General features: G+C 42.2%; 1 protein-coding gene across 1 annotated transcript in view; it reads left to right on the forward strand.

The window, feature by feature from the left end:
• The window catches only part of CDHR3 (cadherin related family member 3), a gene marked incomplete at both ends in the record, with an annotated part of 32,380 nt that overhangs the window by 11,491 nt on the left and 5,397 nt on the right, over positions 1-15,492 (forward strand). Inside the window, 10 exons of the mRNA XM_084206491.1 lie at positions 3,311-3,459; positions 4,771-4,960; positions 5,255-5,423; positions 6,874-7,003; positions 7,119-7,217; positions 7,822-8,048; positions 9,698-9,869; positions 10,945-11,189; positions 13,731-13,912; positions 15,264-15,277. Of these exons, the coding sequence (XP_084062617.1) occupies positions 3,311-3,459; positions 4,771-4,960; positions 5,255-5,423; positions 6,874-7,003; positions 7,119-7,217; positions 7,822-8,048; positions 9,698-9,869; positions 10,945-11,189; positions 13,731-13,912; positions 15,264-15,277 (1,577 nt within the window). The remainder of the gene's footprint in view (positions 1-3,310; positions 3,460-4,770; positions 4,961-5,254; positions 5,424-6,873; positions 7,004-7,118; positions 7,218-7,821; positions 8,049-9,697; positions 9,870-10,944; positions 11,190-13,730; positions 13,913-15,263; positions 15,278-15,492) is intronic.

The raw sequence follows: 15,492 nt of genomic DNA on the forward strand, positions 1-15,492 counted from the left end.
GCACAATGGATGGCTGTTTCTGAAGCGGGAGCTTGACAATTATTACAGTTGATCTGACTCTGTTGTTGATTTCTCTATGTCACTTGCATGAGACACTGATGGGATTTAAGGCACTGTCTTTGTGTCTCCTGGTTGTGAGACTCTACAAGGTCCTTGGTGAGAATATTTATGATGGCTACTCTCCTGTCATCTGTGCAAAAGTGGAGACAGGATAGCACCTGGGGCCATGCCAGGAGGTTCCAGCAACTTGTTTGGAACAATCTTCTGGGTGTTGTCTCGACCCAGAGCAATGCATGGCTCCTGGGCTGAGGCCAGTGATCTGGACCATGGTGGATAAAGGAGTGAAGAATCTGAAAAAACAAAAGAATTAAATGTTAGAAATAGTAATGAATTTTTGTTGCTGTTGCTGTTGATTTTTTTTTTTTTTTTTGCTACCTACTTAATACTTGAACCTCATGTCTGCAATAAACAAGAACTTAAACAGCCCATTCCATGTTACTGTACTTCTGCAAGCAGGAGTGATGCCTTGGGAGGCTGCCTAGAACAGAGGCTAGCCAGAGTTAAAGGAATAAAGTAGGTATTCATTAAAAGGCCTTCAGAGGATACACTTTGGGCAGTACAAGAGCCCAGCCAAGGCTACAAACAAGTTGGACAACCGTTCACAAGTTTTCACACTTTTAGAAGTTTTGGACCATTTACATGTTGAGGTTAATTGGCCAATTACAGCTTCAGGTTATGCACTCCCATCCTCCCAGACTGCTCTCCTCAATTTGCTGCTTTTTGTCCTTTTGGGGCATGAAGCTGCAATGGTGTCCTTGGTTCTCAAGCTGGAGAAGGATTGTTATGTCTAACTGAGCTGTGAAGAGAACTTGCTAACACTTTATATGAAGTTCAGAGTTATATACTAATGCAGTACAGAATCTGGAAAATATGAAAGCTAAAACTTAAGGCATCATAAGGAATCTTCTTCCCAGTGCCAACATCTGCACATTGTGTTCTAGACTGATTCTTCCCTTCTAATGTTGCCATTTCTGTGTATTTGTCCTTGTGTCTGGAATGCTAAAAGAGCTCTTTTAAATATTTATCTTCTTGTTTGAGTTAGTGAAAACTGCAGTGACTTGAGAATCTGTAACACCTAAGTTCTGAGACTCACATAGCACAAAAAGAGTCCGGTATTGGTTTGAATCTTCTCCCTTTTAGATTGACACTACAGATCAAAAAGAGCAGCTCAGTTTGTAAAGAATTTTAGATTAAATTGCACTTCATGATTTATCCTTAATATGCACATGTATGGCCTGTCCCCTGCTACAATGAGAGCTGCATGCTGGGGCTGAGTACTGCCTGACACTGTAGTAATTAGTGCTGGGGTAAGAGCTGGGGAAGCTTGAGGAGTTAGCAAACCTCCTTTATTTTGCCCCAATCATAGCTGTCAAGAACAGAGTTTCAAAGAGTCTTTTTAATTGTTCCCATAGCATATGCAAGCACATCTGGTTTTGGTGTTCACAACACTACATTGGCATTCAGCCTTTTGAAATTGTTGCTGTTAAAATCAATGGAAAACTTGTGGAGTCAGGAAAACAAAGGAGAAGACAAGAAAACAAGGATATGCTTCCTTTGCAATTACATTGCAGTGACTAAAAGGTCTGCTTGAACCATCCTGTAAAAAGCCACTGGCAGGTGGCAGACAGATGGACAACAGGACACATCCCAGACATAGCTGTGTAGGAAGTGGCCCCAGCTCCTCCCCAGCTGTACTGGTGCTTTGTGCTATGGGAGTGTGCTCAGTAATGCCCCACTTCTTCCCAAATGTCCAGTGGGGATGGGTTGGTGAGGGTGGAGCTGTGGGGAGTTTGCTGTTCACAGAGAGGTTGGAGTTGGGGTCCCAGTGGGCCCAGGGAGTTTCCTACTTTGGACCCAAACCACTTAGAGCTGTGAGTGAGTGGGATCTGTTTCTTTCTGCGTGACTCTGGAAGCAGCAGGACAACAAGGAAGGAAGGGATTCCATGCCAAGACTAGAAACTTCGTAAATAACTGACACAGCAGGCTTCATAAACTCCTTGTTTTCTTCTGGCTGTAAGTTAGGTGTTTTTACTGGGAAAAGCCTATGTGATTTCTCTACTGTATGCTTGCCTCTTTTCATATGAACTGACAGAACAGTTGAAGATAGTGTGTCTCCATAACCATTTTTGAAATTGTGAGTGGAGATCTTGAGGTGTGGAATCTTCTGTTCTGTCTCTGCAATTCTCTGCTCCAATTGCTGAGTGCCCCATGATGTGTGTCTTCAGGGAACAGCAAAGGACTCGTGTCTTCCTGTGCTGGGAACTACACAGCAGTCAATTACCCAAGTGGTAGCACAGGATGTTTTAAAAGTGCAAGTGTTTAGTCTTGAAACACACTTCTAATGTTTTTTGAACTCTTGAGGACCTTCAATTCCCTTTGAGTTCTAGAAACAGGAGATGGGTGTGAGTTTGTGTGTTACAGTAATACAAATCAGCAGTCTTCTGAAATTTCTGCACCATTTTTGTCCTGGCCCATGCCTATTTTCACATGTGCTACAAGTATTGAGATTGTCCACCTGAGTACCCATGTGAACATCAAACTGCAACCACTGTAAACAATCCTGCACAATTGCCTGCCAGGCTGGATTTGACCTATAAAACTCAATTCATGGGAAATTTGGGAGCACTGGCATACCAACCAGCAGCAGTAGAGAACCATTTTCCCAATGTAAAATGCATCAGATAGACAGATGCTACTGGGAGTTTGAGGCATGTTCATCTGTTAGGCATCCAGAAGAGTGTTCCTTCCTGCCTACACCTACTGCAGCAACAATTCTGTTTTTCTGTCATACTGTTGCCCCCCAGAAGGCTCCAGCATTCATTCCAAAAGATGATTAGCTACATTACTTCTTGTAATTTTTGCTTTTCTCTTGCAAAATGAGGGAATTAAAGGAAATGGCTTTATGAGCTGGTGGCTCTGTAAGGAGATGGATGGCATGACTTAATGGCCTCTTACCTCTTCAGCTTCCATGGTCCTGTGAAAGTCAAATTGCTTTTACTGTGGAAAAGTTGCAGAGGAAGAATACTTACTTGTGTGGCTGTGTCATACTTCATGACCACGTGCCAGTTCAGCCACTGCTGCATGTCCATCTGGCAGAACCCATGACTGGGATATTTATCCAGACTTGTAAACAGCCATCTCTGAGGCCAGCAGCACCATGGCCCGGCTGCTACAGTTGGCTTCTCAGCTAAGTCTGTAATCAGCTGCCCTTACAAACAAGATGCATGCTTTGCTGAATTTTATCTTGCAGAAAACAAAGAATATACAGGATTCCAGAGGAGCAAAGCCCGGGCACCCATGTTGCCAATATAACAGCTAAAGACCCTGATGATGGAGATTCTCCCAGCACACTTTTCTACAGCATCCAGTCATCTGACAGACATTTTTCTATAAATCCAGGTCAGACAAACAAAAATGTGATTTCTGACATCTGAAAAATAAAATAAAATAAAAAAATACTGTCTATTAGAGAAATTATTTTTGCCTTAGTTTTAAATAGACTTATTTTATTTAGTGACTCCCTATAGCAATAAGGAATGCCCAGTCCCTTATAAGGGTGCAATTCTTTGATCAGAATTGATAAGCTTGAAGAAAGTAGACCAAAGGTGACTTCTTGACAAATACTGACTTGTGGCTGGAGGTGGTTCCACAGGTGGAAGTAAGATTGCTGACTAATTTTTAATCTTTGAGGACTGCAGTGACCCTTCTGGGGCTCCTGAAATGTCTGCAGGTAGTTAGACCGTGCTGTCCTCCCTCCTGTCTGAAACGCTCTCTAGCACTGAAGTGCACAGCAAATCCACACCTCAAGTTCATTGTTCCATTCACGACCCTCCTCAGACACAACCAGCCAAAGGAGTCCTCTTTCTCATGGTGATCCCATCTTCTTCATGCTCTCTGGGGTCTGTACATCTATTCGCCAGGGGTTTTTCCTCCAGGGCTGGCATTCAGTGACAGTTTTGCTCCTTGTCTGCTATTGCTTTGGATCTATTTATCACAGTTGTAAGAAGTGCCGCACAACAGAGTGCTGTCGGGGATCAGGATGATCCATAAATGCTCTGAAATCCCTATGCCCTTTGGCCTTGTATTGCCACTTTCCTCCTCATGCACTCCAAAATGCAGAGGATGTCTGCACTGTTCTTTTAACTCCTTTGTTCTCTGGGAATAGTACTGTGCCATAAAAATCTTCTATTTTTGACAGAGGCTAACAGAAGTGAAAAAAAGTATTCAGTGATTGGCTGACCAGAGCACTTGGCACAGTCTGTCACAGCTCTGTTGATCTGTGAGTAGATTTGGATGTGCTGAGGAATGGTTGAATGATAACAGTGGAAAGAGAAGCTGTTTTACTAGCTAGGGAGCCAGGACAGCACAGGCGTTAGCAGCTTGTTGTCCTTGATGCTCTGTGAATGCACTCAACTCGGCTTGCACTAGAAGCTTGAGAGCAAGGGAGACCTAAATGCTTTACAAACCCTCTGCTGAGGCCTCCTAAGGTATATTTTTTAGCAACAGTATCTAGCCATTAATCTTACCCAGGATGTTCAGAACCATTTTTCATCACTTAAAAAAATAACTAAACCCGCCATGATTTGCACAGAACAGAATTTTTATTCTGCTGCCTTTCTGTTGAACTGCCCTGCCTTCTTGCTCATACACCATGACTATTTGTTGCTTCCCCCCATGGTGAATGTGTGACTTCTGGCTGCTCTCTGACAGCAACTGGAGAGTTGCAGGTGGCTGGGAGAATCGACCGGGATGCGCTTCCCCTGCGGCTCCATCCCAGCATCTCACTGGTGGTCCGGGTGGAGGACAGCCCCAGCAGTGGCCATGCCAGAGAAATGGAGATCACCATTGTTATTGAGGATGTCAATGACAACCCCCCGGAATGCAATCCTTCTGCCTTCAGGTATGGAGTCTCTTCCTTGCCTTGGTGTTGCCTTGCTGCCCTGGGCCTGTGTGCAGACTAGAGCACATGCCCAGACCTACAGCTGGAGGTTCAAGAGGACATTTATCATTAGCCTGCCCATTGTACTGGGCTGTTGTCCATCACAACACATGGGTCAGTGTCTGGGTTGCTTCCTCCATGGTTGCATATTTAGATAATTTTAAAAGTAAATCAATGTTTGGGCCTGTGATATATGAAGAGTTCAAAAGCAGAAATATGAGTTGCTTTGACGGGAAATGTGTTTGTTTTAAACAGGAAAGAAGCAAATGAAAATACAGCTCCTGGGACATTTAGTTTTGATCTTAGAAATTACTGTAAAGATATTGATGCTGATCCATCAAACAACCAATTTATTTTCACTGGATTATCTGGTTTTGGAAGCAATAACTTTGCTCTGGAGTCACCTGTGTCTGGAAGACTTGTGGTCAGTCATTTGTGGCTTTATGTTAGATTACCCCATTAGAGAAGTCAATTTATGAAACATTAAAAGGGATTTTTAAAATTTATTGTACAAGAAAAAAAGATTACTGCAATCCATTTCACAGTAGGTGTGATCTGGAGAATGACTGTTTTGACTGGTTGTGAACTATATACCCCTAGATAGGATGCTTTCTAAGGATTCTACAGAATTTAGCGAACAGAGAGTGTTTTCTTCAGTTTTAAATAAATGTGCTAGATATGATTAAAAAAATTCTTTTTTTAGGGAGTGTGAAGCACCAACTTTGATATGGATAAACAGAGAAATTTGATGCCATTTCATACCCATTTACTCATGACAGACTGTGGAAGATCCTTGCTATTCAGCATGAAGAATTTAAATACTTGAGAAATCTCACACTCAGTAACTGGTCAGAATTGTAAAATCACTTTGAGTGGCAAATTTTCACAAAAGTGTGGTGGGATTTGCACTTCTGTGATTTTACATGTCAAAATATGGATTCCTTATGCTGAAAGCTGCTGGCAAACTGGCATTGGCCGGATCCCCACCAGTTCCTGGACACGTGCAATGGTGGTTGTTTTTTTACTTTTAAGAAAAACCCTTTAGAAAATGGGAAACAACAGAAAATAGGCATGTTGTCTAAAAGACAAGAGTGCTACAGGAGCAGTAATATGATTTTGTATGGTTTACTTTAATTTTAGAACTGAGGTTTCCTTGTCAATAAGAACTGCCCTTAGCTGCTTCATCTGCCAACATAAAAAGCATTTTTCTTCCTGCGCAGGATGAGATTGTTGTCAAGCCCTTGATTCCTGTGTATGTACAATGTAACAGACTCCACCAAGCAACCTGTTCCTCCAGGAACCTCCCTGAAGAGACAGCCAGCAGGGGATGCCTGTGTGTTAGCCACACTGCCCCAAAATTTGTGAGGCTTCCGCAGCAAGATAGACAGCTCAGAAGATTAGGATTTAAATCTCTGTGAGCCACCATTTGTAACAACTTGGTTCCTGGGCAAACACTCATGGCTGGACCTGATACTTTTTTTTTAATGTCTGCAGGCATGAGCTCAGGTAATAGCTCAAGCTATTGCTGTTAGCAGTTGCAGATCCTTGTTGAGCCAAGAAAGGGCAGCATAAATAGCCAGCTTATTACACAAGGTTTGAATTGACTAGGTAAAAGGTCTAGACCTTATTATCCAAATGATTAAACTTTCTGCTCTAAAGGGGAAGAGGTTTTGTTGGCAGAAGTGTGAGCATGTAGAAAAAGCCTGGAATTCAATCCTGGAATTGACTATTAGTCTGTGTTATTCCTCTAGAACAGTTCTATATACCCAAGGGGCAAATCATACTTACAGAATGCTGAAAAGAGAAACTGTCATCATGTGTACTGTGACTTAATGTATGGAGGTACAAATATGATTATGTTCCTTTCTATTTAGATGACTGGAACTATTAATCTAGAAAATCCAGCTAATCGAGGAGTTGAAGTTTATACTTTGACTGTCAGGGTGCAAGATATTGCCCATCCTAACTACACAAGCAAGTATCCCTTTCACATTTCTTTTGATAGTTTTCTGTGATGTAACAGCATGGAGAGAGGAATACCATATGTATTTTGAATATATGCATGAGAAAATTTCACAGCCATACTTAACTATGATTTAATCTTCTGCTATATTTCCAGATATCATCTACATTTACATCAGGATAAAGCCAGTGAATGAATTTTTTCCAGTCTTCCAGAATTTACCTTATGTATTTAGTGTTTCAGAAATTACCAAAGGTACAGTAAGTAGCACCTAAATGATAGAAATTATGTTGACATGTTATTAAGTGCCTTTTTGCTCCAAATGAATTTTCATATATGTAGATGAAGCAAATGGCTCAAAGTTCCAGTTCAAATAGGGTCTCCACCATACAACCACCTACTACCCTTAAATAGACTGAACTGGCAAAAACTCCAATTGTACAGATGGAAGCTGAGACACAGACAAATTCAGCAATTGCACAAGAAATCTGTGGCAGTGCCAGGAACTGAACTCAGATGTCTTGTTTTAGACTGTCTTTCTGCTCGTGCTAAATTAGCCTTTTGGAGGGACTGTGATGGTGCACAGAAACCTTTACAGACTGACACAGATGAGTGAGGACTCCCTTGGCCCAGCCATGGAGCACGTCTGCTGAGCTTCTCTACACACTCCTGTGTTTTGGTATTTACTGCTAACAGCCCATGTACAGGGGAGCCATAGCATGCCACAGGGAAATCGTTCTAATCATATCATTGCTTTAATTTTCTTGGGTGAAAATCTCTAACCAAATCTTTAGTTCAGTTTCATCTGTACCTTCTATTACTTTAAATGTTAACCAAATGTGGATTTTTTGTCTCTCAGTTGGATCTAGCATTGGAAGAGTGCATGCCATAGACAAGGACTGGCCACCCAATGTCATCACTTACTCCATTGTAGCTGGAGCTGGCACCAGGGATTACACAAATATCTTCTGGATCAGCCCAACGAAAGGAGATGTGAGGATTTTAGCTAGGTTAGACTATGAAACAACTCAGAAACATATTTTCACAGTACAGGCCTCAGACCAAGAGAAGTTTACAACAGCATCAGTGAGTAAATCCACTCTACTACCTCACCTTTACCTACATCTTCTTCTTCCTAGCAAGAACAGTAAGACACTGGGCAAAGCACTCTCTGTAAAAGGCAAGTGCAACCCTGCCCAGTTATATATTACTCAGATGAAAGAGGTGCTGTTTACTCAGTCTTCGTTTATTTCTCACAAAAAGGCTAAAACCATATTTTAGTATTTTTGACTGTGGTGTTTGCTTCTCAGACATTTTTTTTTTATTTTACCTGGACAGTGAAATTGTTTTCTGTGCCCTAGAGAATTTAAGTTATTCTTTATGGCTACAGAGGTACTAGAAAATAGAACAGGGACAGAGTCTTGAAGCCAGGTAGCACAATTTAATTGTAGCCATGCTTAGTGGTAAACTCTTTCTGGAGTCTGTGTAGTGTCCCTGGGCCCTCAAACATACTTTTGATTGTGTTTGTCTTTTTTTTTCTTGTAAAGTGTCCAAAGTAATATGAGAATTGTGTTGCAGCATATCAGAGCTGTGGTACAGAGTGAAAGTGGATGGGAGGAAGGCTTGGGTGGCCTCTTGGGTTAGTGTCAGAGGGCCAGCCCAGGAGCTATGTCCACTTGGCCTGCTGGAATCGTGCCTTGCTCTGGCCAAGATCATCTTTTTTCCCTGATGGTGCTATCTGGGACGAGCCAAGACCATGCCAGGTATAGATCAATATAACTTCTAACAGCAGGGTTGGGCTTAGGTTTTATGCCCAGACCTATTTTATTCAGAAGAAAAAGCACAGATACTATATTCACAAGGGTATTTTATAGTAACTTTATTCGAGTCCCAGTGTCCTTCACAGACAGGCTCCTTCTGACTTTTCACACTTTCTCCCTCATGACTGCTTTACATTTGATTTTTACACATCTCTTGGAGGTGACACAGGTACTAGACTCGCTTTTCACTCCAGCTAAGCACCACCCATAGAGTTGCTATCTAGGAGGAATTTATCTCTTTATCAGCTATAATGTTTCAAGGTGACTATTAATGACAATTTAGCATCAGAAGCTTTTAACAACATCAAGCTTATCTGTTGCCTGACAGACATTAGAAAGAAAAACTTTGGGAAGGGTAACATTTTCTTTTAGTTAACTAATCCCAGGTGACATCAAACACATCTGGTTCTACTCAGGGTGTTCCTACCCATGCAGGAGGCCATTACCAGCATTTCTCTCTCACTGGGAACAGTCTATAAACACTTTTCCTTCCAAGGATCATACTCTGAATGGTTATTAAATATGCTAAGAAGCATAACTAATGTTTGTGAAGCAAACTGAGAGTTTTGGAAGGGAGTTTAATGATTCTGTGGTACTATTATTATTCCTCATTCTAACTACGACACAATTCAGATTGTTCAAACAGACATATCGGCCTGAAAAGCCTTCACTTTTGGAAGATGGCTCAGGTCATGGAACCTGTTTCTGGAAGAATGCTGATCACAAGAAGAATTGAAGGAAAAATGATCACAGACATTAACTGGCAGGAGCTGGGTTGGAAGGGAACTTCGGTGCTCTTCAACTGTTGTTGATCAAAAGAACAAAATGGGCAAAAGCAAACAGTCTCTGAAATTTGCAAAATTCTGTCCCGGCACATTGAGGCAGCTTCAGCTTGCTATTGCTCTTTTCTTCCAGGTAACTGTGAATGTTTTGGAAGTAAATGATGAAGAACCAGTTTGTTCACCCAATTTCTTCTCACTTCAAATCCCAGTCAATTTAGCTGTTGGGACCAATATTAATGGCTTCAGGATTGAATGTCAAGATCGGGATTCTGACCCCAGGTCTTTCCGCTACTTCATTAATGAAGGTACTGTGTCACAGTGGGCGAACTGGGAACAGTGGAAAAATATACCAGATGCTGATAGTTCACTTATATTTATAAACAAATATCTAACATAGTTTGTGTGCTGATTTCATGGTGAGCTAGCTGTGATCCACAAGTTCTGCACATCATTACATTGATCCTCTCCACAAGCTGGCTACTGGTGCTACAGGTGCTAGCAGCTGGAACCACTCCCTTGCAAGGCTGCATTGCCTGCCATATTAGTTAACAGACTATTAATTACACACTTGACAAGAACTTCAGAAGAATGAGCTGGAATGGTGCGCAGCGTCAAATATTCCTTGCAATTACAGCTGAGTAAATCTTGAGAAACAATGGAAAGTTCTGTATTTCTGCATACCTCACCATCACATAGATGCTGGTGCACTGTTCAAAATAACTGCTTGAGCCTGCATGTCATGGGTCCATGCTGTATGCAATAAACCCTTCCTTTAAAAATCCTTCTTTGAGCCTCGTGATCAGCTGCATCCGCTTGGAGAACTGCAGTGGTATAAGATGACACTCAGCTTCACAAAAATGGAAACACTCTCTTGGGGCAATTCCTTCTTTTGTTGGTGGGGTGACTGCTGTGAAGGAGAGAGCAGATTGTCCAGGTGCCAGTAAAAAAGCTGTGAACATCAAAAGAGGGAATCTCTGTCCTACTGCAACCCTTTGATGCCACAGAAGGAGCTCAGCAGACATGGTATTGAGACATGATTCCTTACAAATGGCATGGCTGTGTTAGTGAATCAGTCTTTGACCACAGGCCCAGTCCTGGTGGTACAGACCTGAGCTGTGTCATGCATTGGCCTCTGGGCCACAGAGCAGCACATGCCCCTTTTTGTGCTATAAAACAGGTATGGCCCCATAGAAGGTCTTATTCTAGATTGTAATGCTTTTATGAATGTAGTGGTTTAAATTATTTTATGTGGTACAAGGAAGATCAAGGAGCCCTTCTCGTCATTGACATTTTAGCACACTTCACCACTAGTTACACACGTTTACTTTAATGTGGGATTTAAGTAAATTTTTTTTGCATTTTGGTGTTACCTTTTTGCAGGCAATGAGAACAGTCATTTCACCTTTTCACCAAGTGCTGGTTCCAACACATCTCATCTGATTCTTGCATCAGGGTTTGACTATGAGAGTGGACTTGATACAAACTGGGTTTACAGTCTGCGTGTCCACATAACAGATGACAATTTAGTGTCTGCCAGGGACAAAACTACACGCTTAACTAAAACTGGAACGGTGACTTTAAGCATCAGAGTTATCCCAAACCCAACTACTGCCACCATCACTACGGTAAGTTCACTAAAACTTATGTCCAGTTCTGCATTTCTTTTATGGAGTAATCTCCACAGGAGTAAGGAGAAGAGGTAGATGTATGCAAAAGGAAACCAAAGCCCTAGAGTGCATCTAGTCCTGGGAGGTTCTGAGCCCTTCACTCTTATGATGAAGCCAGAGGTGGTTGATGTGCTTAGTGTCATGGAGGATTAGTCCCAGGTACAGAGCCATAACATGTGTTTTGTATTTCAGTTTCTAAAACAAAAAGGGCAGGAAGCCAAAAGACTGGGCACACTGCCATTACCATACAACTGGAAAGTTAAAGATTTTGGCAGCTTTATTAATAAGAAAAGAGCAGGGATTAACCTTTGCCTGGAACCTTAAAATTACCTCATGCATTTTGCACTACTTCTTTTTTTATTCATAACTATTCACTCCCCCTTGTGCCTTGCAGTTTTGTCTGCTTCTTTATCATTGGAGCACATTAATCTGTGGCTATCAAAGTTGAAACAGACAACAACAACAAATCCTCATCACTTAAAAGGGTCTCTTTTCCAGACCTGAGGTCACTGTCCTGTAAAACTTGGAGCAGCACGTCAGGAACTGAAGCAGTTTTGCACAGCCTCAATGTGTCACTGCTGTTTCAGCAGGTTTCAGACAGCAAATCCAGAGGGGTGGGATGAGTCTTTCCTGAGCTCCACACCCATGTGATGGTCCAGGGTTAAGCTGAGTAAGCCTGCACAGTTTTTGGCAGCCCAGGTGGGATCTGACTAACCTTGCACAGCCTGTGGAACTGTGGGCCTGTGCCCCAGCAACACTGTTCACCCCTCTGGACAGCTATCCTAGTTGAGCTCTGTTTTACTAATTTAATTTTGAAGCTGATTCCCATCAGGCTGGTGCAGGATGTGTGGAGATCTTGCTTTTGTCTCGTCTGTAGATGTGACACAGCCTGAGGGTACAGACCACTCTGTCTCTATCCTTGTTCCAGTCACCCCTTCATGCCTTGCTGCACCATCTTCCATCATCCACGGTCCATTCATTCCCTGCCTGCCTGCAGATGGCATTACCCTTTTCTCTCTTGCATGAAGGAATGAAAATATGAGTATCCAAGTGAAGTGGTAAAAGAGGCCTTTACTGTAAAATGGTCTGGATCTTCTGGAGGCTTCTGGTAACTGAGCCAGAACCAAAGGATCCCGCAAACAGCACATACAAGTCTGGGTGCTTTGCTATGGACATGCTTAAATCCAAATTTTCAGACTGATTAATAACTCTATTTTTATCTAATGCTCTTTTGGGAAGGAATAAATGATTTTTTCACTGCCTTCTACTCCCCCAGCTTGATGTGGAAATGAAAAGTTAAGCTGAATAAACTTAATCTGTATTTCTTTCCCATGCTTCACCACAACTACAAACAGTCTCAACCACATACCACAGCATTAAATCTGTCTCCCCAGAGATATCAGCCTTCCACTTGCAGGCTATTTTCCAGAAGAGCACTTCCAATACAGCAAGTTCTCCCATCACTACTCTTTACATGTGTTCAGTGCAGCAGCTCAATGAGTCAGAAACTGGAAAGCTGGTAGTGTAGAAAAGAAGCCCCATTACAAAATGTCACTCATGACTTCAGTCCAGGTGAGGAGAAAGTGGTGGTGGTGATATTGAGATTATTTGAACATTTCTCTAAGGATTGGATGTATCTTTTTTTGACAAGACTAAATAGATTATTTTAAAATTATCCTTAAACTAGAAAGAAATAGATACCCTGCTCAATTTCATACTCAATGTGATTACCAATGTCTTACAGAAAATTAAATAAAAACTTCAGTAGGTGATTAAAACTAATAGTACCACACTAGGTAATGAACTAGGTAGAGTGAATGAGTAATTTTTGAAATGTGTGAGAATAGTTTCATGATGGGACCTTAATGAATGAGCTGTTAGCACCAAGTGATGTGCCAGCTCAGAGATGTGTCTCCTGACACTCAGGAAGATGTGGGAGATTGCAACTGCTCAGGAAGTGTGGTTTTTCCTTCTGGAACAAGTCACTGGGTGAAAAAGAAGGAGTTCCATTTCTTTTTATACAATAACCCTGTTCCTTAGGGTTCAACTCCTCTTACAAAGCAGTCTGAATGATTACTGCAGCGAAGATGACCTACTTCCAGCTTTGCCTTAGGTAAAAAGAAAACAGTATCTCAGTAATGGCAGTATTCCCTGAACTTGCCCGCCCTCCACCAGTGTGCTTACAGCCTCTCAGGCAACCTGAGGCTCTTAACATGCTTGTTTTAATATAAGATATTGAAACATGATCTGGAACCTCCCCTTTTCCTTGTGTTTTCCATTTCACCTGCCTTTGGCTGCCCCAGGAGCTCAGTGGTCCATCCCAGCCCCCAGAGCTGCCTTGCAGTCAAGAGGCAGGAGCATGGCACCAGTCACTGCCTCCCTCCACCTGCCGAGCCCGGGGCCAGGCTGGGGCGCCTCAGTGCAGGAGTTCAGCCAGATGAAAGGTGACCTGGTGTCAGTATGCAGCCCTGAGGAACTCTTCCTGTCTTGTTTTGAAAGCCTGGCTTCACTGTTGTGACCAGAAGGGAGAACCTGTACTCCCCGTCGGCGTGGTACGTGCCCTTCGCCGTCACCCTCGGCGCTCTGCTGCTCCTGGGGCTGCTGGCCCACCGGGGGCTCCCGCTGCTGACCCGGCTGCACGGCTGCTGCCCCCCGGCAGGGAAGGCACCCAGCACCCCTCTGTGAGTCCCCAAATGGCACTGGGCAAGCCCAGCACCTCCTGGCAGGGATGGAGATGGCTCAGAGCTTTCTGCCCTGGTGATGTCGGTGCTTTGAATCTTTTCTGGCAGGATGGCTGTACTGCAGTAAATGCTAATGCAGCCATCTTAACGGGTGGTAATGATACGAACTCAAAGAAATGCGTCCATGGCGGTTTTTTGGGTGGGTTTAGTAACATTAACATGAGGAGAAGGTAGGAGTGGAATTAGCAATTGTAACCTCTAAAGGCAGCTGTGCTCATGAGGCTCAGTTGGAGCCCGTGCCAGACTGTGCTGACCACAAATATTTTGGTTTGTGTTTGACCTCCTCTCCAAGGGAGCTCCCATCTAGGTAGTTACTGGATGCATTTTCCTCCCTCTCAGCTACAGATCCCAGTGTCCTTTGCAAATATTGGTTCTCATGCCAAATTCATTCTTCTGGCAAAACTTCTGCAGATTTCCTGGAGTTTTACCAAGCCAGTTACAAGGCTCTGGCCCATAAAGCTTACCTCTAAGTGTTCATGCTTGGCAAAAGGCATGGAAGCACCTGGGACCAGCTCTGAGTCACAGTGGGAAGTGGAGAGATCCCTGCTGGCTGCTTTCTCAGTGGGCTGGAGCCAGGCTGCCTCTAAATTGACTTTGTACTTCACAAAACAAAGATAAGCAGTCCTTTAAGTGGCTGGGATTTAAAATAAAAAGGATTTCTACAAGTATTCTCAGGATTTGGACATCCATATAGAAGTTACATTAACTGTAAAGAACCACTAAATGACTGTGACTATAGTTCAGATTATGTGTGCAAGTCATTAAAAGGTTGTGATAAAAATGACAAATGAATCTAAGATACTGATATTATTTATTAATTGGGTAAATGATTTATTTGGAACCAGAATCTCCCATTAAAAAACAATTTCTATATTTTCAAAATCATTTATAGCCTTTCAAATACTTTAAAAGGCATTCTCTGAGCACATCAGATCCAAAAAATTGACCTTGCTCCCAGGATGGAACGAAATGACAATATCTGAAAAAATATTTTTCCAGATAATATAAATCTATTACACTGTCCTCAATAAGACTTTATTATTTTAAGAGCACTCCTTCTTGAAGAAGCCTTAAGGCAATGCTTTGGACTGTTTTCCTGTTTGAGAGCAGCATTAAATGATGCAGGCTTTCTGTGAAAGCAAAACCAGAAACCAAATAAATCAAGCAAATCTCAGAACTCAAGGAAACACATCCTTCTTGGCAAGTGAAAGAGAATAATTTTTTTTTTTTTTTTTGGTAGTGGAAACCATGACATTTGTTAACTACATTCTTAATCTTCTTTTCATTACAGGATAAATGCTCCAGGTGTGTACCTCTTTTCTATATTTTAATGCTTCAAAATAAGACCTTGTTTATGATTCCATGTAAAATCTGTAAATTATTTTCTGGATAGAAATTTGACACAGTACAAGGGTGCTGAGATTAGATAATCCTGGCCAATTATGGGGGGCCTCACAAAGTGATTTCATGGCCTTTTTAGTCTTCAAATCTATTAACTATTAGGCAAAACCCAAATTCAG

The sequence above is a fragment of the Fringilla coelebs genome (assembly GCF_963513975.1).
Source record: "Fringilla coelebs genome assembly, chromosome: 5".
Classification (NCBI taxonomy): Eukaryota; Metazoa; Chordata; class Aves; order Passeriformes; family Fringillidae; genus Fringilla; species Fringilla coelebs.